At 58.9% G+C, this 25310-nt stretch overlaps 1 protein-coding gene across 1 annotated transcript in view; it reads right to left on the reverse strand.

Moving 5' to 3' along the window:
* The window catches only part of Sez6l (seizure related 6 homolog like), a 90044-nt gene extending 89122 nt beyond the window's left edge, over nucleotides 1-922 (reverse strand). The window contains 1 exon segment of the mRNA XM_071609562.1: nucleotides 891-922. Within this exon segment, the coding sequence (XP_071465663.1) occupies nucleotides 891-922 (32 nt within the window).
* Between the last annotated feature and the right edge of the window lie 24388 nt (nucleotides 923-25310).

A 25310-nucleotide genomic window follows, 5' to 3' on the forward strand; every position in this document is an offset into this window, starting at 1 on the left:
CATCCTGACCCCTGTGGGGGTGACCTTCTGACGGAGTTGAGCCTTTGCAGATAGAGTCAGGTTAAGGGGGGCTCAGGCAGGTCCACAGTGGGCTCTAACCCAAGGACAGGAAATCCCGGCTCAGAGAGGGGAGAAGGCGGCCGCGGGCAGGGTGGGCAGGAGGGCCGTGCCTCTCCAAGCAGGGACGCCGAGGAGTGTCCGCAACTGCAGGAGCCCCTGAGCCCAGAGGGAGCCGAGCTGGGCTGGCTGGCCCCTTGATGTCGGGCCTGCCACCTCCAGAGGGTAGGAGGGCCATTTCCACCATCTGGAGCTTCCCTGGCGTGTGGCTGTGACGGCAGCCCCAGGACAGCAGCACCCTGGGACGTCACTCAGAGGCCAGGCCCCTAGGGACTTCAGCTCAACCTCAGGCACCCGGACCCAGGGCAGCGGCTGTTCCTTCAGGTCTTTTTAAGTGAATGAACGCGGTCATTTTGCAGGTCTTTACTGGTCTGTGCCTGTCCAGGGCGCACACGGCCTCCCGGGCATCTGAGGAGGACACATTCACCCGAGGGCGTGTCCCCCGCTTCTCCTCCTCCAGCTCTGGACCGACATCCTCCGTCCCTGGCCCACATCTCCAGGTTCTCGAGAGCTTGTGGCCCCCGTGATGGCTCATGGCCCTTGCCAACAAGCCACCAAGCTTGAAAGGTACTTGCTGTCATTGTCCCTGCCTTCCCATGAGGAAGCAAAGGCTCAGAGAGGAGTGGAAGTTTGTCCCAGGTCACCTGACCAGGAGGGTCTGGCCGCCCCTTACAGAAGGAGACGTACCCCGTGTCTCCCGGAGATGTCAGCGGAGGAGGGACCTCAGCCGCAGCACTGGGAGTGTTTGCAGAGTGCCTACTGTATGCACTCACCTGCTGGTTGGGGATGGCGTGTGCCCATGCATGGAGGCCAATGTGGGGGACCCTGTGCTGTGACCCCACCCACACGCTCTCCCAGGACGTCTGAATGCCAGGCGCAGGGAGAACCATGGGGTTGGCCAAGGGACTCTCCTTCTGAGCTTAGGGACATCCACCCAAGAAGTGCATGTCCTACCTAAGAAATCATGGGACAGTCCTTATCAACATGTACCCAGTCCTTCCACCGGGCTCCATCACGGTATCTCTCTTTTTTGAGGGTACCAGGGATTGAACTCAGGTGCATTTAACCCCTGAGCCCCACCCCAGCTCTATTCTGTGTTTTATTTAGAGACAGGGTCTCACTGAGCTGCTTAGGGCCTCGCTGTGGCTGAGGCTGGCTTTGAACTCACATCCTCCTGCCTCAGCCTCCTGAGCTGCTGGGGTGACAGGACGATATCCATTTTTTAACAACTCTTGAGGAAACTGCCAGGTGTCCCTTGCTCCCAGACAGATGTGACGTTCAAAACCCGTGACATTGATGGAGAGGAACAGGAGGCTTCGGCAGGAGGCCAGAGTTCCTCTTAAAATAAGCCCGGAGCCCGAGAGCCCAGAAGCTGTTGTGGAGGGAGCCCTGGAGTGTCTGTGTTTGAACTATCAGGCAGTGCTACCACCAACTTGATTTTTTCCCTCCTGCCTTTTCCCAAACAGGTGCAGGGAGATTAGGGGTGATTCAGAAAGCAGGAGCCTCTGTCGATTTCCTGCTAATGAGCAGAACACACCGTGTCATTGCGCTGTATCCAAGGAGGCGACAAGGCGGTTTAGCAGGCCGGGCTGCGCTCAGCAGATGTCCCAAGACAGGCACCAAGCCCAGGGGACACACGGACGCCTTCCTTTCCTTCATTCAGGGCAGGTCCCTCAGGGGACTGAAGGCAAAGCCAGTGGGGGCTGGACTCCAGGGGACAGAGCTGATGGCAGGTCCTGACGCCCAGCTGGGGCACAGCCTGTGCTGCTGTGTCCCATTGGGCCACCAGCTCCCAGGGCATCTCAAGGTCCCCATTCTGCATGGATTTCCGCCCAGCCAGGGCTGGCTCTCGACTTTGTCATCTCTTGGGTGGGGTCAGTCGTATCCAACGCACTCCACGAGGTCCCCCTGCCTGGACGCTCCGTCAGCCTGTCCCCACAGTCACCCCCCCATGCCGGGGTATGGACATCCCTCCAGGTGGCCCTCTCTCCTCTGTCTGACTCTGGCCAGGTCCTTTGTGCTGGGATTGGTGGACCTGGGGGGGGTCAAGCATCACTGTTGGTGGGGGCCGGCCCAGGTCACCTGTTTCCTGTTCCCTCTCTTAGCACTGGTGACTTCCGACGCTGTGTTTTAGGTTTGCTAACAACTGTGCATTGTTCTTACATAAGCTTCAGAAGGACAAGGATCTCTGAAAGGTCTTTTTCTGTCTGCCCGTGAGTCCCAGGTACCTAGGACAGTGCCTGGCACATGATAATTCTTCCACAAACACGGAACCAATGACGCACATAGAATACTTTGATTAATGCCCACGACCACAGTAGTAGCTCAATAAACAGCAGCATATCTGGTATTGTTTAAGTGACCTCAGTTACAGCATTTTCACATTGAATTCAATGTCCCCTGCCTGCCACGGGCATGGATGGAGTCAGTCCCTCCAGCCACCAAGCGAGGCGGGTGCCATTTGACGGAGACTCAGGGAGATGACGTGACCTGCTCACGCGCATGCATTTGACAGGAAGCAGGGGCTGATTCTGCATCACCGTGCCCTGTCCACCCGGTAAGTGGGTGGAGAAAGCAACAGATGAGTGGGACTTGCCTCCTTCAGGGAGAATCCTCCTGTGGCCGGAGCCTGTGCAAAAGGGAATCCGACACAAGAGGAGCCGGGGGTGTGGGAGACGGAGGGGAAGCGTGAACAACAGTGTGGGCGCACTGGATGGACTTCTTGTGCACCTACTGTGTGCCCAGCCCTAGGTGAGATGCAATGAGAGGGGTACTCGCAGAGATCCTCCCCTGCCTTGGCGGGAACAGGAGGGAAAGCAGCACCCATGAAGGATAAAAGAAAAAAAATGAATTCTGCAATTTAAGGAAGGATTGCAGCTCCCCAGCCCCAGTCCTGCGGTGGGCAGCTGGACCCCCTGGGCTGAGCTGGGGGCTGCAGGTGAGGGTGGGGGAAGGCAGGGGTGGGGAGGGAAGAGAAAGAGGCGCAAGGGTGCTCGTGGAATTGGGGTCTGCACTCGGCAGCCCAAGGCCAAGGTCCTGGGTTCAGGGTGCATTTTGCCCGTGGGAAAGTGGGAAGAGAAGGTCTTAGCACCCAGTGGCTCTGGGGCCAGCAAACCACAGGGGTTCCCTGCTGGAAGGGGACCAGTGTGGCACAGATTCCCCCTGGATCTCAGCAAGAGGCAGCACTGGGAGCTAGAAAGGTTTGGGGTCTGAGTCTGGGCTCCTGAAGCAGCATTGAGGAGGTTCCAAGGTCAAGGGGAAGGATGCGGGATTCCGAGTTCTGGGGACTAGGGTTTAAGTCTGGGGTCCACTTCTCACCAGCCTCAGTTTCCTCCCTAAAGTGAGGATCCTTCTCATCCTCCACGGACTCAGTGGGTGGAACACGCCTGTGAGAGACAGGGAAAGAGGGGCCCAAACTGCCCCAGAGGCTCCAAAGAACTTGTCAGTCAACTAGCAAGCGCTCATTGACCACCTACTATGCGCAAACCCTAGGGCATGTGTTTGTTGACCACCTACTGTGCGCAAACCCTAGGGCATGTGTTTGTTGACCACCTACTGTGTACAAGAACTAGGGCTTATGTTCGTTGACCACCTACTATGTGCAAGCCCTGGTATATGTGTTCATTGACCACCTACTATATGTAAACACTGGGGCATGTGTTCATTGACCACCTACTATGTGTAAACATTGAGACATATGTTCATTGACCACCTACTATGTGCAAGCCCTGGGACATGTTTGTTGACCACCTACTATGTGCAAACACTAGGACATGTGCTAGGGAAGGGGGATCTGAAGTCACTCAAGGGCTCATCCCACCGCACTTACAGGAGTCCTACTGGGCTTCCTGTAGCTCCAACCCTGCAGTTTAAACTTGGCGTTGCGTTGTGTGGAGAGGCGGAGCTCCTGCAGGGTCCAGCGAGAGCCGGTTAGAACCTGGAGTCTTTCCTAGCTGCGGGGTCTCAGCCAGCGGCTGTCCCCGTCTGTGCCTTAGACTCGCCATCTGCAAGCGAAGGTGAGAACAGGCCCCGCCGTGCCAAGCTGGTGAGGACTGGCGAGGACTGAGGACCTTTTCCTGCCTGGCTCACCAGTCCTGCCCGTCCCCAGCAGGAGGTACTATCTCTGCTGGCTGTCCCTGTGGCTGCTCCTGTTTCTGCGCTTCTCTCTGTGGCCCTCAGGCTGCCGCCTCCCGGGGAGCAGAGCTGCCTCTTGCTCTAGCTGCGTCTGTGGGGGGCGGGCGCCGTGCCTGGCCCCTCCTGGGCGCTAATGAACAGCTCTGCAGTAAATGAGGGGGAGGCTGAGTGACGCCACCTTGTCACAGGGCCATCTTGTCAACTCTCAGCACCTTCCAGATGGAGCATGTTTTCCTTTTTAGCCCTTCCCCGTCCTCCTGCGTCTCCTCTCCTGAGTTTGCTCCACAGCAGCGCACAGTAGGTGCTTGTGAGGTACCAGCTGGTGCGCTAGTCATCCTGTCCAGGGTGCGACCGTGACAGTACGCATGGAGCCCAGAGCCAGCCCCAGCCCTGCGCCTCTCCTGCCCCGACCCCCTCCCTGCCTCCGTCCCTGATGACGGGGACACAGATGGCCCCAGCCCCTGCTCTGGCCACCCCTGTCCTAGAGTCAGGAACGCCCCTGCTGCCTCCTTCTCCTCCTCCGGAGCCCTTCCAAGCTTAGGCCTGCTGCAGGAGAAGGAATATTCTGGCTGATTTTCAGCTTCCAGATTGATTGGGGACAGCCGGACGCGCCTCCCTCAACCAATCATCCAGGGCAGCCGGCTGTGACGAGCACACACTCAGCAGCCGGCGTGGGAGATGGCGGCCCGCGCTCGCTCTGCCCATTAGGAAAAAGCCCAGATCCTGCCTCTCCAGGGTCCCGGGCGCGAGGGCTGGGTGGGCGGGCACCAGATGGGGCCGCCTTAGCAGCTGTCAGCGGTCCATCAGTGACAGTCCCCGTCCTCCTGGGCATGGCGCGCTGTGCTGCATTAGCCAAGTAATAAATCATCCCGGTCCCTCATTTTCTCAATCAAATACCCAGAGTGACGCTGTGTGGTGTTTACTTTGTAACCAGCGCGTTACACACGTGAACTCCTGCCGACAAGGCCACCGGGGCCACCTGGGAGGCACCGCTGGGACACACATGAGCCATCGGAGGCCCAGAGAGGTGGAGACACTGCCCAGGGTCGCACAGCTCTTCAGGGGCTCCAATTCCCGCTCCGACTCTTTCATGCAAATATTTATGGAGAGTCTCCTACCTGGTAAGCATTACCCCAGAATCTGAGGATGAGGGACCAAAGGCCGGCTCCCCGCCCCCTTTGAGAAGCTGCAGGAGGCAGACTTGAAACAGTGGCTGAGGTTCATTGGGGAGTACTTCAGGCCCCTCAGGGCTAAGAGCCTTCACCGCGATGACCCCGTTGGATTCTCATGATGGCAACATGAGGCGGGAACTTGGTTGTCGTGGACACTGGGGAAACTGAGGCTCAGGGAGCTGCGTCATGCAGTAAGTGGCCGGGTCTGGATATGAACCCAGGTCCCACTACCTTGAGAGACCTTGGCCTCTGATCTGGCCTGAGGGTCAGTGGCCACTCACCAGGAGCAGAGGCTGGGTAAGGCAGGGATGAAGAGGAGCTGAGAAGGGGCTGATAGAAGGTTCTGGAAGAGTATGGGGGCCTTTAAGCCTGGGGGGCTGTGTGCACAGATAGAAGGCAGGGGGAAGCGTGGCAGGGTCCACGCCACCCTGGGCCCCAGAGGTGCATTTAGGGTGCCCTGCAGCCAGGGTGCGGGACTCGAAGGTGGGACACCCTGGGCTGTTGGTGGGCAGATCTGGCCTTCGTCTGATCCCCGGCCAGGCCTTGGACACCCTTGGCCTCTCGCCCACCCGGTCACCCCTTTCAAGGTCAGCTGGGGCGTGCGCCCTCAGGCCCTTCCTGGGTGGTCTTGTGTGCAGGTTCCTGTGTGGAGGGGCCCTCGGGGAGCCCACGTCACCGGGGGAGTGAGTCAAGTCACGTTCCTGTTTCCATGTGGAGTCTGTCTGCCTTCCCAGGCGGGTCCACCAAGCGCACGCGTCCCCGAAATAAAGAATGGGACGCGGTCCACTCCCGGGAGCCCGGACAGGCCGAGCCACCATGGGAGCTGACCCCGCGCAGGCCAGTGACACCCCAGCAATGCCCAGCTCTCCTCTCATCAGGACCTGGGGGCCCACGGCCAGCAGTTCCAGCTCCCTGCAGGGGATACCCAGCCGGCCTTCAAACCCAAGTCCCGTCGTGGGGGCTCGGGTCGGGTTTCATGGCACAGGAGGATACAAGGCCCCCCACACCACCCTGCAGGGCCACTGTGGCCGGGAAAGTGTCGGGCCAGGAGGAGGCCGGGGGACGCCCCTGGGAGGGGCAGAGCCGTCCTGCAGGGCAGAGCCCAGGCAGGGCCAATGCCAGGGGGCCTCAGTGTCCCCAGAGCCCCTTCTAGGCCACTCAGCCAACGGATAGGGCAGCTTTAGGTGGCTTCTCTGCCAACTGCAATCAGAGTTCTTCTCTTATTTAATTGAATCACTTTCTTGCTTCTCTGTTTGAATGTCCCACGTCTCTCTGTGGCCCTCGGGGTGGAGTGACACGCAACCCCCCCCCCCCAGGAGCCTCCTGCTCTGGCCCTGGGCAGACCTGAGCTCCTGGTGTGCAGAACTGCTGCACCCCACGCCCAGCAGGGCCAGGCGGCCCACCCTGGTGGCCTTCGCTCCGACTCCTATCACCTGGCTCATGTCTATGTCTCCTCCTCCAGGAAGCCCACCAGGACTACGCCCCTCTCTCAGCTGCCGCCACCCACAAACCTCAGTGCCTCTCAGCTCTCTCCTGTCTCTCTGCATCCCTGGCCTGGTGACTCCCTGGGGGCAGCGGCCGAGGCTGCATCATCAATCTCACTGAGTGTCTAGTGCCCCGTGCCTGGCTGAGGGTTCGAATCCTGCACAAGCTGTGGAACACGGGAATGAAGAGTGGACGAAGACACAGAGGTTCTGCACAGTGGCTTCCAACCAAGGACAGGGAGACTTGCCAATGTTCAGGGACACTTCTGTTGGCCACAGCTCAGGACTGGGGAAGTGGTCCTGAGTGGGAGGAAGGGCATGAACCCCTCCCCCAGCAAGTGTGCCCGCTGGTGAGATGCACAGGGTAACACCGGAGGAGACCCCAGGAGACAGGGCAGGGGTGCTCACTGAATGTCCCCACTGTGACCCAGGTGAACTCCTACTCAGCCTTCAAAGCCCATCCCAGCATCACCCCCTCCAGGTCGCCTTCCGGATGCCCCACCAGGCTCAGCGGCCGCTGTCCTGTAATTAATTATCTGGGAATGGGACCGCCCCCCCTCCCACCTGAGGACAGGGGCTGTGTCCTATTTGTCACGATTTCTTGGTGCTTAGAGAACATCGGAAACAGGCCCCGTGTGGCCTTGAAGCCTGCAGCCGGGGCGCCTCCTCCTGGCTCCTGGGAGACCCTGTCAGGGGCAGCTCTGCGGAGACGCTGGCCCTGGGGACAGCCAACCCGTGTGACCTCCCACGGAGGAGGAGGACAGCCCGTTCCGAGCTGTCAGGACTTTGTCATTGACTTGGCTGCCAAGCCGGAGAGCAAGGCGTCCTCTCAATGAGCACGTCGACTCCGCGAGCTATAAATTAAAAAGGAAAAAAAAAAAAGATCTGCTAATTCCAACCCACTCTATTTTTTCCTCCCAGCTGCTCGGGAGGGCGGCACTGTGACTCTCGGAGGGAACATTTCTTTGGCGCAAGCTCCCCTTTCCCTGCCCGCCCCTCATTCCCTCCTCCGGGGTCCAGCCTGGTGCCACACGGCTTTGGGCTCACACAGACCTGGGTTCAAATCCTGGCGCTGTGACTTCTTAGCCTTGTCTCTCTGAGCCTCCGTTAGACCCCAACGTGGGGAGGCGCGGGGTCCTGGGGATGTGAGGTCCTCCCAGGTGTCTGCAGGAGGGTCACGGAAGCTGCCCTGATGGGCGCCTGTCCTCGAGGGAAACAGCTTCCGATTCTTGGCAAGGGGATTCCTATCCCCGCCCCTTTCCCCGAGGTTCCCTTTTACCTTCTGAGAATATGGACGTGCTAATCCACCAAGAGGAGAGCTTCACACGTACCTAGTCACACAACTGCCCCCTGCACACAGGAGGAGACTGAGGCCACCGAGGGGCGGGGACCTCAGGCGGGCCTCACAGAGCGGGTTGCAGAGGTGCCAGCCCTCCCCACTTCATCCGCGGCTCTGTGTGTTCTTGCATAGAGTAACAATGGCATCTGCCACTTCTTAAGAGCGTCCTCCTGGACCAGCTGCTGAATCATCCTGACATCCTCTCAGGAAAAAAAGCCCCCGTGGAAGGAAAACTGGGTCCGTTGAACCTCATTAAAAGGAGAACTGCAGCTCTTTGAAAGATCCCGTTAAGAAAAAGGAAAGACGAGCCCCAGGGAGGGAAAGGCCTTGGCAGACCTCCTATCTGGTGACACCCGATCACCACCGGTGGACCACGCTCAAGACCAGTGTCAAGACCCGCCACCTCCCGGAGCACCCAAGACTAAAGGGACTAAAGGGACCCGGCACCCAAAGGATAGGTCGTCCCGCAGGCTCATGAGATGCGCTCAGCCTCGCGGGGCGTCAGGGAGTCACCCCCAGAGCACCCCCACAGCTGACGTGCAGGTGGGAGCGGGGCTGCAGGCAAGACGTTCCCGCACCCCAGGAGCGGGGGTGGGGTGGGGGGGGCGACTGCCTTGGCAAAGGATTGGGACGGTCCTTAAAAAGTCACGCTGCGTGTGCTGAGACTCCACTCCTGGGCATCACCTAAAAGGCCCAGAAATGTCCACGTGAAGCCCGAGCAGGACCAGTCACAGCAGCTCTGCTGGTGACAGACAAACAGCAGGACGGGTCCAGTGTCCATCTGGGGACAAGGGGGTCCCCTCTCCAGGCACATTCCCAAGATAGGCTAGTGCTCATCCATCAAACTGGAGGGACCGTCCACACCCACAAGGACACAGAGGAGCCTCCAGGAAAACATGGAGCCAAAGAAGCGGACCCCAAACAAGGACGTCCCACCTGATTCAGTCCCTACGGAGCCCTAGAAAATGCGAACCATGTGGAGGGACAATAGGCAGATTTGCAGAGGCCCAGCCCGGGGTGGTGCAGGGAGGGAAGGCTGGACAGGGAGTCACTGGGGGAGCAGCTTCGAGGGTGAGGGACACCTTCATTATCTTGACTGTGGGGATGGTTTCGTGGCCATCTATATCCACATATGTACCCATAATAGAGACCCATAGACATCTTGAAATGTCTCATCCTGGACGAGTCCAACATGGAGTTTATTAAAAGATAAAAAAAAAAAAAAAAAGGGCTGTCAAAAATATGTGGTGAATGCTGTAACCCTTTCCCTCCTACTTTACAGAAGAAGTTTAGGCCCAGAGAGGTGAGGTCACTTGTTCAGGGTCACCCAGCAAGGAAGAGGGCAGAAGAGAGGAGAGGGAGAGAGACAGTCACCAGCAGCAGGGGCCACAGGGTGGTCAGCTCCTGACACTCCCTGCCCCTGACCCCTCACAGCTGTCCTCCCCTTGGCGGGGCCTGAGGCCACGGGTCCACTCCTTTCCTGCCCCATATGCCAGTGAACTGGGAAGCCCAGCTGCCCGGGGCCTGGACTCCCTGGTGATGGGTGGCCTCCTTCAAACTTCCTGCCGCATCCACCCGACGTGCCTCACCTGGTGACCAGCGTCCAGTGCCCTGTCCTCTGTCCTCCTCATCTGTCTCAACGTCTCCCGCCCTCATCCAGGACTGCACCCCCGTCTTTCCATGGGTCGTCCTAGGCTGCAGCGGGCACCTGCCTGAGGTCTTGGGAGGAGCTTCCCCTCACTCCTGGACCCAGGAGTCTGCACCCGTCGGAGGGGTCCCCAGAGGTGTCAGGTCACTGACCCATGCCCCTGACCCTGGTCCTTCAGCTGCACTGAGTGTCAGATCAAACTCCTACAACGGCAACACAGCCCCATGGGGACCGGCCCCTCTGGACGCCCAGCCTGGCCCCGGGCACTCCTGACTCCATAAGGAGCCACGCCCAGCTCGGGGCCACGCCCAGCTCGGGGCCACGCCCAGCTCAGGCGCCGCCCCCAGACCCTCGTTTACAGCCCCCATAGCCAGGGTCCCCTTGCTGATCTGTGCCGTCTCTGTTCTGTTTAGGTTGGAGGCTGGTATTACTAAGTGCTCAGTAAACACAGCCAACACTCCGCATGACGTCATTTTGGTCACCGATGGGCTGCATCTACGTCCGTGATCTGGTAAGATTTCACAGCTGAGTGACGTCATAGCCCTTTCTGTGAGCACTCTGTGATGTTGGCAGCATCACAGAAAGCCTCCTGATGACACATTTTTCAGAGAGCATCCCTGTCATTGAGTGATGCGTGATCACGAATGTAGAATGAGGGAGTAGTTGTCCCATCCGCACATTCACCCTGAACTTGGAGAATCAGGGACTGGAAAGAAGCTGTGTGATCTTGGCGCAAGTGCTTGACTTCTCTGAGCTTTAAGTTCCAAATTGATGAAATGGGCACACCAAACGCCCCTTCCCCCTTGGTGTTGGGGGCCTGCAGTGCTGTGAATATAGCCCTTCCCTGTGCGTGAAGGAGGGGAATGAGGACCGGGGAAGCCACTCCAGGGTCCTTCTTGGTCCCCAGTCCCCACCAAAATCCGCCTTTCAGCTGCTAGGAGGAGCAGAGCCCGGAGAATCCCCTCACCTGCGGGCGGTGGGCGGCTCCAGTCTGCCAGAGACAACAGGCCGGAGCCGGGACTCTCCAGACAATGTCTAATTTGTATTCACCACACAACGCAGAAGGACACCGCATCTCTAAAGAGGGAACAATCAGAGATTAGGGACGATTGCCGGGAGAGGAAACCTTGTTTAAATCTATTACTGAACAAAAGCGGGCTGCCAGCGCTGAGTGGAAAATTTGTGCTTCTCTCTGGGTCTGCGCCCGCGGCGGCGCGCTGGGCGGAGCCGTGTTCCCAAAGACCCTGCGTCAGGCACCGCGCTCCAAAGCCGCACAGCGCCCTGATGCAGACGCTAAGATCACCCCCAGTTTACAGAGGAGGAGACTGAGATTCAGAGGGGCCCCGTCGCGTGGGCCAGGTCACATGGTCAGGGAAGGTGAGGCTGCCTGTTTGTGCTGGTCCCTGCCTCTGCGCAGGTGTGCACCTGTGTACGTGCATGTGACCTAGTGCTTTTCAAGGCAGGCGGGACCTCAGAGGTCAGCTCCTATGGCCACTTCCTTTCATAGATGGGGAAACTGAGGCTTGGTGGGAGGAAGGAATTCTCCTGGTACCCCCCTCATTGAACCCAGAAGAGACTGGGAATCATAATTAAATGAGCATATACTAGGTGCCAGGCATTGTCTGTCTTCCCAGCCTCTCTGTGGGTACACGGCACTGGAAGGCTGCGGATGGCTGGGGGAGACTGAGCCCCGGGTCTGGCTGAGTCACGGCTCAGGGTGGTGGGGCGAGTGTGCCAGAGCCAGGACTGGAACCCAGACTGGCCACGGTGTGTCCTGGAGTGTTGTTTGGGGACAGGAGGACAAACCTGCTTCCGAGGTCTTCCTTCTCCCTGGCGCTCACTTGGGTTGGAATTTGGATTCCCAAACTTGGCCCTGGGGATTCTGCATCCTGGGGGGTGGATGAGGGAGTTCAAGGTGGTTTCTGCATCCACTGAGGCGGAGAGCCCAGGGGCCGGGCAGGGCTGGCGGAGGACACCCGTCTGGTGGCTTTTGACCGACAGCCATCGGCTTGGAGTCAGCTCTGAAGGGGAGTGACCACCCCTCTGGGCAGCAAGTCCACCCCCCTGGGGCCATTCTTCCCTGGAGCAGACCTTCAGGGCACAGTGTCCGCGGGTCTTCCTGTCGTTGGCTCCCTGGGAGACGAAAGCTCAGCTTAGACTTGCGTGTGGGTCACCCTGGGTCTGGGGAGCCGGGCCGGCACGCTGCTCCTTCCAGGGGACTCTGGAGCCAGGGCCACGGCTCGGCTCGGCTCTGACAGGCAGAAGTCTTCATGGCAGCCAGGAGATCCGTCCAGGGCTCCAGCCACTGCGCCCTGCAGAGTCCTGCCATCCAGGATGCCCTGCGCACCGAGAACCGCTGCAGGGGCACAGAGCGGGGGCTTAATGTCGCAAGTGCGTCAGGGCCTGGCTCGCTCAGGGACACTGCGGAGCCCACCGCGCCCCTCCCTCCTGTGGATCAGCACCTGCTCCGGCCCCCTGCGGCCACCGTAGGTGTTGATGACTGCTTCTGGGCCCCGTGGTGGCTCTCAGTCCCGGCACCAAGTGTGACTCACCTGCAGGAACTGTCGGAAGACCACTGTTGCCGTTCTCACTCCCAGGAAGGCTGACCTGGGGTGAGGTCCACGCTTTAGTGTCTTCTAGAAGTCCCAGGTGAGGCTGCACTGCAGCCCTAGGTAAGGACCTCTGGTGGGGCAGCAGAGAAGGACTCGCCAGGAGCACCTCGTCAGACCACAGATGGCTTCTGCACCGACAGCTGCCAGCTCTTCTCTGAGCATCAGTCTCTCCACTAGGATGGTCCCTGCTCCCCACACTACTAGAATCAATAAAGGAGATGACCAGAGAGCACTCGGCTCAGAGTGGGTCCCCAGATAGCAGTGGCTGCCATGGATGTCAGATCCACTTCATCTCTGCTACCTTGGGGCTGGCTGGGAGGGGCAGCGGGGCCGGGAAGCTGTGTTAGATGGTTTCCTGTTGCTGATAACACATTGCCACAAACCGGGTCAGTTATAAAGAAAAGAGGTTCATGGTTTGGGCTCACAGTTCTGGCCCTCCCTCCCTGACTCTACTTTTTTGGAGTGTGGTTTTTCCCTCAAAAACACCGACATCTCTTCTCTAGCTCATCTGTTCCTCTTCAGTGACTCCATTGTTCCTGCATTTGCTCATTTAATCCACTGTTCCAGCAGGTGACATATGCATCCAATCCCTTGGGAGCCCCTGTGCAGCTACCCCAGCACTCGGTGGCCCTATGGTAGGTGATTGACAAGTGATCGGGGACCTCTGCCTCTTCTGGGGGCCACTGGCCCATCTTTACTAAGTGGCACCGTGAGTTCTGCATGCATTTGTGTAAATCTCTTGCCCACTGAGCTTCCCGGCCCTGGAGGGCAGAGGTCACTCTGGGGATCTTTGCGGCACCCATCCGAGCCCTGTCACCAAGCTGTCTACGTCATCCGTGCTCACAATGGCAGTGTGAGGTGACAACCAGTCCCTCGTGATGGCAATGCCAGCGACTGTTTACAGAGCTTCTAGTCAGGTTCCGTTGCCACCTTCCACCAGTCACCTTGTCTGGTTCTTCTAAGGGTCCTTGAGGGTGACGTCATGAGCCTCGTTTCACGCTTCAGGAAATTGGGGCTCAGGGAGGTTGTCATGGCTCTGACCTGCAGTGTCCCCTGGTGCTCCTGTTGAGAGCGTGGTCCCCAATGCAGCAAGGGTCACAGGTGGGGACTTTAGAGAGTGATGGGATCACGAGGACTCTGACCTCACCGGTGGATTAATCCAAGTGGATTAATATGTCACCAAGTGGATTAATCCTTGGCCAGCTGAATGGACTCCTGGGAGACTGGATCTGGGTAGCGGAAGCCGGTCCCTGGGGTGTGCCCTGGGACAGTCTCTCTGCTTTCCGAGCCCCTCCTCTCCTTCCTCCTGGTGTCACGAGCTGCCCTCCACCGCGCCCTCCCACCTGGTATTTCAGCCCAGAGCCCCTGACCGCAGACTGAGCCCACTGACCTGCGCCCACGTCGACCTTTCCTCCTCTAAGTTGTCCTTGTCAGGAATTTTGGTCCCAGTGACACGGAGCTCACTAACAGAGTGGCCACGCAGCCATGAGGGACAGAGCAGCCAGCTCAGCCAAAGATGACGCTCTCTGCGGCCACTCCCTCAACCATGTTGGCTGAGCAGATGGCACGCGTCAGCCACTTGCTGGGGACATTCAGGGGACAATAAACACAGTTCACGTCCCTGTGGAGCTCGCATTGGTTAGAATTTCACTCAGTGGCTCATAGCAGGGAAGCGTAACCCAGTGGCAACAAGAGGTGGCTGGTGCCGGGCACAGTGGTGTCTGCCTGTCATCCCAGAGGGTCAGGAGGCTGAGGCAGGAGGATCGCAAGTTCAAAGCCAGCCTCAGCAACAGGGAGGCCCTAAGCAACTCAGTGAGACTCTTTCTCTAAAAAAATACAAAAAAGGGCTGGGGATGGGGCTCCGGGGTTGAGTGCCCCTGGGTTCAATCCCCAGTACCTCCCCAAAAAGAGAGGTGAGCTGGCCAGGTTGCCCGAGAGTGACAGGCCTCAGCCCCCTTTCCTGTTTGTCCCCCCTTCTGATGGCTGGAGATGACCACGGCCCCTCTCCACATGGGCTCCATGTCTCAGGGAGGAGCTAAGGGGAAGCGGAGGACCTCAGGCTGAGCCGTCCTGTCGGGAGCCTCAACCACGAGCCTCCGGACGTCTGCTCACATTTCCCTGCGGGCAGCGTCCAGGGCCATCCCTGGGCGCATAGGAGGCTGGGACATGGGCCGCCCAGCTAGTGGGGACAGGCTAGAGAGCTTGGGTGAGGCCCCGAGTAATTCAGCCGTGGTCCCTGGGCCGCAGGGGGCAACAGAGAAGACCACACAGCCACCAGGACACTCTGGCTCGCTGGAAGGAAAAGAGTGGGGTTCTCTGAGTCCACGTAAGGTCCTGGTCACCAGTGGACGGGGGCCGGGGCCACGGCGTGATGCTCTGTTTGGAGGCTTGAACGGATCTTGGGGGACAAGGAGGTGACCTTGGAGAAGGCTGGAGGAAGCCCGCTCCAGGCGGAGGGAGCCACTGGCGCATGGTGGCCAGGCGCCCAGGCCATGCGGAACTGCGTCTGTACAACTTCCAGCTGCGCGGTGTGGTGGTGGTGGTGGGGTTCCCAAACAGGGAGGCAGCCTTGGCAGATGCGCATTTGGGGAGATGGCGGCGGCAGCAAAGGGGAGCGCGGATGAGGAGGAGGCGCGACGGAGGATGGTCCTCCAGGGAGGGATTGTTGCTGTTGGCCAGGGGCTGACGGGGGCTTGGGCCAGGGGGGCGGTCCCAGGGACGCCGAGAGGGAGCGAGGGGTAATGGGTGGCATCCGGGCTTTGGTCTTGCTCAGTGACACTATGGTGGCTCCGATCTCCAAGGCAGCAGGTACTCAGAGAGAGGCCAGGTCTGTGGGGCCACCTGGGGCAGCCACCTGGGGCAGCCACCGGCTCTGTGCGCGTGCCAGCGGCCCCATCACCCGCCCAGCCGCCCAGCTGTAGGTGAATTCCCTGACCAGCTTCCTGTCCAGGCTACAAATTGCCCTTTGGGATGGCGGCCATGTCCCCTCAGGCACGTCCCAATCCCTCCTGCTGCCTGGGACCCGGGATGCCTTCCTCCAAGGCAGCCAAGAGCACCATTTTGGGGGTGTCTCCCTTCCTGAGCCACCCCACTCCCCATTCTGGACCTGCATGTTGCCTGTTTTCTCTTCTATGTTCACCTTGTCCTTGAAAAGAGAGTCCCCACCTTGTCTCAAAGTCAGCCAGCGCCAGAGTCTGATGGCCTCTGTCCCAGGGAGTGATCCGGCTGCGCAGGCACAAGGACAGAGGCACAGACTGGCCTGGCGGGGGCTGGGCTCTTGGTGTTGGCGGATGGCACTGTGAGGGGCGGGAGCCAACCTCTCTGACTGAGCTGGCTTCCCGGCCAAGGACAGGCTTCTCCTGGGTTTGGCAGGATCAGCTCTCTGCCTGAGAATGCTCTTGCTACATGCACAAAAGCTCGTCAGAAAACTGAAATCGCTCAAGCCCAGGAGACAGGGGGCCCAGGCCTCTCTCTGTGCCTTGAGCTGCAGGATGGCTGGGACATCGAGTTGCTTCAGCATCCCATCACCACGCATTTCTACAACCAGTCCTTCTTCACCCTTTGTGCAGAATGGCTTCTTTTAGTCACTTTTTTTTTTTCAGGTACCAAAGCAAAATGTGTCTATTGTAGAACTTTTGTAATAATAGCTAGTGGCATGTTTGAAGCCAGTTTCCTAATCTGAACCTGGTAGAATTGCAGATGACTGCAGACTCACCCTGTTGTACTTCTGAGACCCTGATTGAGAGCCATTTGTTACGCAGCATTATCCCAGGACTAGCTGACTGATGCCAATGTCAACATCACTACTTCAGCTCTAATGCAGGGAGGTCCTTGTTGGCCCACCTTCTCCTTGACCCTCCACATTCTACCCATCAGTCCCTGCTGGGGTATGGATATGGTTTGTCCCCCAAGGCTCATGTGCTAGAAGTTTGGTCCCTGGTGTTGAGAGGCAGGGGGAACCTTTAAGAAGTGGAGTTTAGCTGGGTGCAGTGGCGCACACCTGTCATCCCAGCGGCTCAGGAGGCTGAGGCAAGGAGGATCACAAGTTCAAGGCCAGCCTCAGCCACAGCGAGGCCCTAAGCAACTCAGTGGGACCCTGTCTCTAAATAAAATACAAAATAGGGCTGGGGGTGGTGCTCAGTGGTCAAGTGCCCCTGAGTTCAATCCCTGGTACCAAAAAAAAAAGAGGTGGCGTCTGGGGAAAGGTGTTGGGGTCCTTAGGGTCCCGAGCCTGGGATTACATAGGTCTCGGGGACCCTGGTTAGTCCTGCGACAGTCAGTTGTGAATGAGGAGCTGGGTCTCTGCCCTGCTCTGGCCTCTCCTGCTGGGGAAGTGTTGAACCGATTTCCTGATTTCCTAGTTAATCCATAGGGGCGCATCCGTAGCCGGCACATCCTGTTTCTCTGGAGAACCCAAATACGGTGCTTCTCGCCAACTTGACTCCTAAAACAGACCTTGGGCTCTGGTTGGAATGTGCCCCCCAATCTCATGTGTTGGAAACGTGACCCCCAGATCCATGTGTCCAGGTACTGGACAGCCGGGACCCCTGGGAGGAGGGCTCCGCCTTCACCAATGACGTCCTGGGGTCCTGGATTTGCGGGCACAGCCTGCCCTGCCTGGCTGGGTGACGCCGTGTGCTGTCCTGGCACAGCAAGGAGACCCTTCTCAGAAGCCCCGCAGCCCGCCACCATCTCTTGGGCTCCCAACCTGCAGCTGTGGGCTGCCTGAGCCTCTGGGTTAATGCCCCTCAGTCCGTGATGTTCAGCGAGAGCAGCGGGACTGCCGGGAGACCCCACGTCTCTGCGTCTCTCCTCCACCACCTCCACCACCTCAGCCCATGTCAGTCCCCTGTGGACGTACACCCAGATGATGACACCAGCTTGCCACTGCTCTCCCATCTGGCTGTCCCCACCCCATTCTCCAGCCTGTTGCTGGAGCGGGTTTTAAACAATCATGTTAGCCGGGCACGGTGATGCACACCTGTCATCCCAGCGACTTGGGAGGCTGAGGCAGGAGGATTGCAAGTTGGAGGCCAGCCTCAGCAACTTAGTGAGGCCCTCAGCAACTTAGCAAGACCCTGTCTCTAAATATCATATAAAAAGGGCTGGGGCTGGGGCTCAGTGGTTAAGCACCCCTGGGTTCAGTCCCCAGGACCAAAAAAAAAAAAAAAAGATAAAAATAAACAATCCTGCCAAGCCACTCTCTGCCCCAATCCCAACGGAGACTTGCCAGGGTGAGGAGATCAGCCCAAGGTCTTGGCCACGCCTCGGAGACACTGGTGCTCTGCCTCTAGCTCTTTCTCTTGTACCTCCAGCTCTGTCCCCTCCGCCAGTACCCCTGGTCGCAGCAGGAGCTGGGCCAGGGCCTGCCAGTCGGACTTGCAGTCTGGCTCTCTTCTGTTCCGAAGCGTGATCCCTCCTTGGGGTCCCAGGCGTCCTCGAATCTCCCTGTCTCCACCTTGGTTACAGAACTGCCACCCTCGTAGATGCTTCTGGGGGACCAGGCACAGTGTGACTTCCTGGGTTGCCCTCCTACCTGCCTCTGTCTGTGAAGCCCTCTCTGATCTCTGGGCCCCTTGGATTGAGTGTCAACAGCGGCCACTGTCATCAGGGACTCTTCCATTGCACCCAGGATGGGGCATTAACTCAGCTTTATAAATTTTACCTTGAGACGTTTTACTCTGTGATGGTCACCCACGGAATCTGCCATCGATCCCTCGGCCACTTTAATCGTAATTAACTTCATGACTGAATATATTTTCATGGACGCGGAAGTGACAGGTCAGATTTACCGAGTCACAGATTCACAGTCACCGATCGGGTCCACACTGCTCCAGCTCACGATTTTCAAAGGCTCAGCCGTCTCCAGACTCTCCGTTGCCCACCTTCTCCCTGTCCTGGGACCTTGATCATAATGATGACGAGGTGCTCATGATGACAACTGTCAGCCATCCAGGAGGGTGATGCACGTCACAAACGCTATACGAAGGGTTTCCAAGCCTTATCAGAGCTCAAACGCGTGGCAATCTTCCCAAGTGGATTTGTCCTCACCCCCAGGTCTTAGATGAGAAAACGGAGCCTCAGGGAGATGAACAGACTTTGCGAGCTCCTTTGGCTCATAAGCAGCAGGGCCAGGGGTCAAACTCAGGCTGATGGTGAGATCTGCATCCTCGACCCTCAAGCAGAACTTCTTGCCCTCAAGGGGAAACCGAAGGACTACGGGCCGCGCTTCCCAGTAAGCAGGGGAAATGGAATACACTCTAATTAAATCTCGTGTTTGATGCAAAGGAATTCAGAGGCTTATATTGCAGAATCTCAGCCCTCGGGGGTTCATCCACCAGGCCGGCAAGAGAGAGCGCTTGAGCTGGGTGGACTTTGGATCAGACTTGGAGTCCAACACGGCTCTTACCTCTTGCACCATCTGTCAGGGGACTTTGTTCCTGTATGACCTGTTCTCTCTCTTCTCCACCCACTCCCGCTAATGCCACCGTAATGCACCCATTTTGTGGATGAAGATGGAACGCCAAGGAGAATCCCGGGACTCCCAGGGAACCGACCTGTGAACTGCCCCCTAGTGGTGGAGGTGGGTGTAAAGATGGTGGAAAGTCAGGCTCCCCGTGTACTGACGGGGCCAAGGTGGCACTTAGGGGGCCAGAGGACTTCTGTCATGAGGCTGTCCTGGCAATGCAGTGTCCTCTCCTCATATGTGCCCTTTGTGACAATCAAAAGGCCTCCAGACATGGCCAGAGTTCTCCTGGGGAGCACCCCACCCCCAGCTGGGAACCATTTCCGTGGATAAAATCCCAACGGTGGCATCGCGTGGCGGCTCTTGGACGGGTTCCCTCGGGCTCAGCGCTCGGTGCACTCCGCGCATGTGAACTAAAGGTGGTTTTCATGTTAGACCATTTGAAAGTCATTCTCGCCACCAGCGAGAGGAAGCTTCCCTCCAGCGTCTCCCTGCGACCTTGGGATCTGTCTCCTACGCGGCGGGTTGTGCTTCTCATCAGGAAGGTGTTTGCCCTGTCAGGTCTCAGATTCTGTCTCTGGAACGGTGGGCATAATAGTGCCTGGTCCTCAGGATTGCTCAGTAATGCGAGTCATTTTCTTCTCGTGCAGATAGCAAGGTCTCCTTCCAGAGGAAGATCCAGCCGGGCAGCGAGGCCTCTGGCTTGTGTTCCAGCCTGCAGCTTCCTGGCTGTGTGACTTGGCACTGGTTGCTCACCCTCTCTGAGCCTCACTTGCTCCTGACTGGAAAGGGAGGAAGCTGGACAGAATCCCTGAGGCCCCGGGTGCCTTGCTATGGGTCTTGTGGAGCCGATCATGGCTGTGAGTCCTTAACGGGGCTTGCGGGGAAATCACCGACGGAGCTGGTGGTCATACAGATTTGTGGACCCTGATCTGGTCAGTCGGGCTGGACTGGGGACATCATTTCACTTGGCTTCTTCCCTCTGTCCTGGGAATTTCTGAGGCAGGACGGGCTCTGGCACACCCTGTCCTCCAGCAGGGAGGGGGCCCCGATTGCCATGCCGCGGTCCTCTGGTGTCCTCTAGCTCCTCTGGAAGGTCGCCTGGGAGAAGCCACAGCAAGACGGAGCCTTGCCCAGCGCAGGTCTTCAGCAAGGGACTTCCTGGACGGGGGCGGGCGGGCGGAGGCCGGGTGTGTGCACAGCGTGCCCGGGCCGAGGACACTCAGGGACGCAGCGGCCTGGGCCAGCACCTGCGGGGGGCAGGGCATCCTGAGCCCTCCTTCCTGGTGCCTCGGGCAGCACTGACCTGGACTCTACTGCTCACCTGGGCAACGGAGGCTCCAGGGGTGTGGAATGACTCTGGGTCACCTGGTTTGGAAGTGGCCGGACTCTGGCAGCCCGTCCTTGCTCCAGCCTGTGGTGGTGACCACGCCGCCCGGTGCTAACAGGTGTCTCACGGGGTCTCCATCAGGGCGCGGCCGGGGTGCTGACTGGCCATTAGACAGTGGGAAGGCCTCAGGCCGAGGGACAGCGGTCCCCGGGCTGGGCTAATTGGGCCTCGAAGGCCGCGGGAGAGGCCGGTGGCCGCGGGAGGGGAGGCTGAGCGTTTGGCTCCTCGTTCGTCCAGCGTCCTCGGCACTTCCCAAGAGTGGCCTGGTGACCCTCGTTCCTGTCCCCGGTCCTTCCCCTTGACATCGTGAGGAATGGTGGGTTCAGGACCCTCCCAGCCCAGGTCCACAGATGCTCACGTCTCGTGTGACACAGCCCAGTGTCTTGCCCATCACCTGGGCAACCTGTCCACCTATTTGGAATCATCTCTGTGTTTCTTATCACACGTGACACAGTCTAAATGCTCTGTGAATACCAGTCCTACTGTGCGCCGTTTGGGGAATATGAAAACAGAAAGTCCCCACAGTGTTAGTGCAGATACGGATTTTCCCCTGGATATTTTCGGCCCGAGGTTGCTGAAGTCATGGACTGGAACCCGCAGACCAAGATGCCCGCGAACATCGTGGCACCCCTGAGGGCTTAGTTGGGTTTGGAAAGGGAGGCCCTGTGGTGTTCATAAGGTGCCCGGCGCTGGCCTGAGGCAGGGCACGGCCTCAGGGAGGGGACCCCCGGGGAAGGGCTGTTGACTCTCTGCTTCTGGCTGTGTCTGCGTCTCTTTCCAACTCGACTGCGTCACCCAGGAGGGAGGGAGGCCCCAGCTCTGTGCTCAGTCCCCCGGAGACTGGCCGGACATGGAGGGTCCCGGGGGTGGTCTGTAGCAGGAGCCACGTGTGGACTCACTTCTCCTGACACCTCCTGGCCGCGTCGTCTGGGCTCAGAACTCAGCTCTGCTCCTAGGGGAGGAGGCCGGGCACCTCACCCAGCCACGGCCGGAGGGAAAGGACCTCAGAGGCTGCCACCTGTCAGCCCTGGGTGGAAGGCCCTCGGGGGTGGGGGGACTCCCACTGAAGACCACGTGGTATGGGCCAGGCCCAGGTGGGGTCCTGGGTCCCTCTTGGACGAGGCCTTGGGTCTTGTCATCCTTGTTGCGATGAGCAGAGGAGCGCTGGGAGGGTGGGGAGGACTTGCTCACAGTCCCACGGATAGGGTAAGGACGAGTTGGGACTTAACCCCAAGGCTAATGTGGGATCCCCAGTGGGTGGATAACAGAGAAAGGGGAAGAGCTGTCTGCAGAGGCAGCCTTAAGGCGAGATTAGAAGAAGTGGAAGTCGATGTGGCTGAAGGGCAGAAAGGGGGACGCCCAGGAGATGTTCACAAAGAGGCAACAGCAGGTGCCAAGGCCCTGTGGTAGGAAAAACCTCAAGAAGGTCGATGTGACCAAAACAAAGAGAGTAAGGGGAGCACGTTAGTGGGGGAGACGCAGGGAGGGCTGGAGGGGGCATGTCTTGTAAGTCCCAAAGAGGAGCCTGTGTTTCGTTTGAAAACGGAGCACACTAGAGGCAGCGGGCTCGGAACTACCACAGTGGTGTCGGGAAGGGAAGGATGAGATTCCGGCTCTGCTCCCACCAGCAGGGAGCCCGGGGTGGGCGTGTTCCTAAAACTGGTGAGCTGCCGTGAGTGCGGTGAGTGCTGCTCTCATCCTGTCCATAGGATAGAGGCCCGGGTCCAAATCCTAATTCTGTCCATTTGCCCTGCAGCGGGGCAGGAGAGCCCAGTGGCTAAGCCATGCCACCCACCTCCTAGCCACGGGACTTGGAGCAAGGGACTTTGCCACCTGTGCCTCAGTTTCCCCACTTGCTACCTGGGGACCAGAATGGGAGCTCCCTGCGGGGGTGGCAAGTCCACAGCCGGGCGTCCGACACATGATGGCCATGATTGTTAGGACTGTGGCCAAGGTGGCTTTGTTCACATAAGGACATGGATGTCCACTTGGGGGCAGGACATCTGTACCTGCAGGGGCCGGGTGATCTCTTAGGTCAAGTTCAAAAACAGCTCAGACGGACGCAGCGGGTGGGAAGACCTGGACTTGTCTCCGCCGGGGCCCTGAGGGCTCTGCAGGACCCAGCTCTCCTAGGCCTCTGTTTCTGACCCCCGGGGTTCCTGTCCCAAGAGGTGGTGTCCCTTTAAGCTCCGTGGACGGTCGGTGTGCTCTGGGTGGGGGGCCGGGAGCCAGGAGGACGGGACTCTCTCGGATCCAATTTCCATGCTCCTGTCACAGGACGAGGGGAAGTGAGGGCCTCAGCTCAGTGACAAGTGGGGACAGAGGTGGGGACAGCCGGGCGGGCTCCCCACTGCATGAGCCATGCACTCTGCCCCTGAGAGAAGGTCCAGCTGACCAGACAGATGCCCACCACTGCCGAATGCTCCTTCTGCCCAGAGGTGGATGCCTTGGAAATAATCCCTGAAAACGTCACCAGGATTAAAAACCTGATCAAATCCAGGTGCAATGGCCCACACCTGTCATCCCAGCGGCTGAGGAGGCTGAGGCAGGAGGATCCTGAGTTGAAGGCCAGCCTCAGCAACGGCGAGGCCCTAAGCAGCTCAGTGAGACCCTGTGTCTAAATAAAACACAGAATAGGGCTGGGGTGGGCTCAGTGGTCAGTGGCCCTGAGTTCAATCCCTGGTACTGCCCCTTGCAAAAAAACAACAAAGAAACCTGATTCAAAATCCTTACAGGCAGCCGGGGACGTCATTTTCAGACTATGCGAGGAAGACCAAGGAATTCTTTCTCTTCACCCCTTTACCGTGCAGGGGGCTCCCCCTCGACCTCTCCAGTGTCCTGTGGAGCCCACTCCTGCCTAGTCTCCACGATGGATGGAGCCATTTTCTTCTGTAAACGAGGACTGGCCACCGTCATCGGGTCCTCCATGCCACGGTGGGGGGACTGGTCTGTCAAGGGAAGTTCTCGGAGCCAAGATAAGAAGACGGGGGAGGGGTCACCTTAGGGCTTCAGTGGCCTCGTTGACCTTCAGGCTCCCGAGACCTCTGAGCTGCCAAGGGCGTGCACACATCTGCACTGGGTCCTCTCTCCTGCCAGATGCCACCCACGCAAAAGCAGGTGGCAGTCCAGCTCTGAGACGTGTTTTCCTTGAACCATTTTGTTCTGGCCTCTTGGAAGGAGGACAGGTCCCCTCCTAGCTGTTCCTCCAGCCCAGTCCTCTCACTCGAGCACTCCACGTGTGCCAGGCACCCCCTGGGTGACCTGGTCATGCGGAAGCATCTGTCCATCAACATCCCAAACTGCGTCCCTCTCCCAGCTGGGATTCCGCGTTCCCCTTCTCCTCCTCGAGTCTTTCTGGCTGCGGGCTGCCCACTCTTTCCTCCGCCCCCTCACAAATCTGGGCCAGCTCGCTCTGGAATTGTTTTGTTAAAGCTTCTGGAAAAAACAAGGTGCTGTTGTCTGACTGCTCACACCTTTCTTCTGGGCAGGCTGCTTCCTTCCGGAAGTTCCACCTGAGGTCTGGCCAGCGATTCTCACAGGTAATATGAGAATATTACCTCCACGTGATAGTCCCGCTTTGCAGGATTTGGCTTCTTCGAGGGCTTCAAAGATTTCACCTCCCTCTTCTTCCCCATCAGGGAATCCATGACCTTTGATCCACGGTGCCACCCAATGTTCTGTCTGGGATGAAAGGCCGGGGATGGGTGAAGCTAAGAATAGCTGACATTTCTTCTTTTCGGGTGCCAAGCCTCACACTAGCTCCTGCATCAGGCTCTCGGAATAGCTCTGTGAGGCAGGAGATACCGCAGCTTCATCGTTCAGATGAAGACACTGGGCTCAGAGAGGGGAAGCCACATACCCAAGGACACACAGCTAAGTTTAGAACAGAGTTTCCTCCGCGAGGCCTCTTCCGTAGCCACCGGACGTTACAGCTTTCTCTTCCGTGCTGTTTGAGGACATCGCTGGCCCTCCGTGACATCCGTTTCTCTGGCAGTGGGAATGCCTCCTCTGGTCCAGCTGAGTTACCAGCAGCTCTGGACGATGGCCGTCACCTGTTGGCCTCCGTGCCTGGCGCAGTGTTGGGCTTATCACGTGGCCCAACCCCTGTGGGTGCCCAGGTCCTCATGGGGCAGCTTTAGTGGAGTCCAGCTGGGCCTGGGGGCTGGGGAGACAAGGGATTTGGGGCTCTGTCCTCAAACAAGAAAATGAGCACCAAGTGAGCAGGAGTGGCCGGTCCTTCTTCGTTCTTGCCAATCCCCGCCGTGGTGGCAGGACGGCGGACCCGACAGCGAGGACCAGCTTCTCCCTCTCACCCCACCAGACGCTCCACCGACCGCCATTTGCCATCTTCCCCTTTGGGCGCCACCTCTCCCCCCACCCCACCCCCGCAGAATGTGGCTGTCCCCACTTCAGACCCCTCTCCCTCCCCAGGGGCAGGCCTGTGTACTCCACAACCCCTCGACGGAAAACCCTGCTGGACCCTGGTTTTCCCAACTCGATTTCAGCTGTTGGATCTTTTATTTTGCTGAGAACAGAAATCATGAGTCTCGACACAAAAAAGGTAAAATGGCTCTGTCCCCAGCTCTGCGGGGGGTGTCAGTATCGGGCCGACACCCCAGGCCAGGAGACCCCGGCGGCCAGGCCCCGCAGGACGGTGTGAGGTGCCCCGGGTGGCCTGGGAGCTCTGGTCCCCCTCATCCCGACTCACTGACCAGCTCCCAGCCTCCTCTTTCTCTGGAACATTCTCCACCCACGCTCCTCCTCCCACTTGGTCTCCGCTTCTCCTTTCCATTCTCCTGCTTCTCTGGGAGGACTCCCCAGCCCCAGCCGGGGGTGAGGCCCGCGGGCCGGGTCCTCTTCGCACTTGGGTCTGGGGTCTTTTGTGAGGGGGGTTGGCTTGAGCCCCAGCTCCTGATGTGCCTGTCACAAAACAGGCCCTGGAGGGACA

This window comes from Marmota flaviventris, chromosome 1 (genome assembly GCF_047511675.1).
Source record: "Marmota flaviventris isolate mMarFla1 chromosome 1, mMarFla1.hap1, whole genome shotgun sequence".
In the NCBI taxonomy this organism is placed as follows: Eukaryota; Metazoa; Chordata; class Mammalia; order Rodentia; family Sciuridae; genus Marmota; species Marmota flaviventris.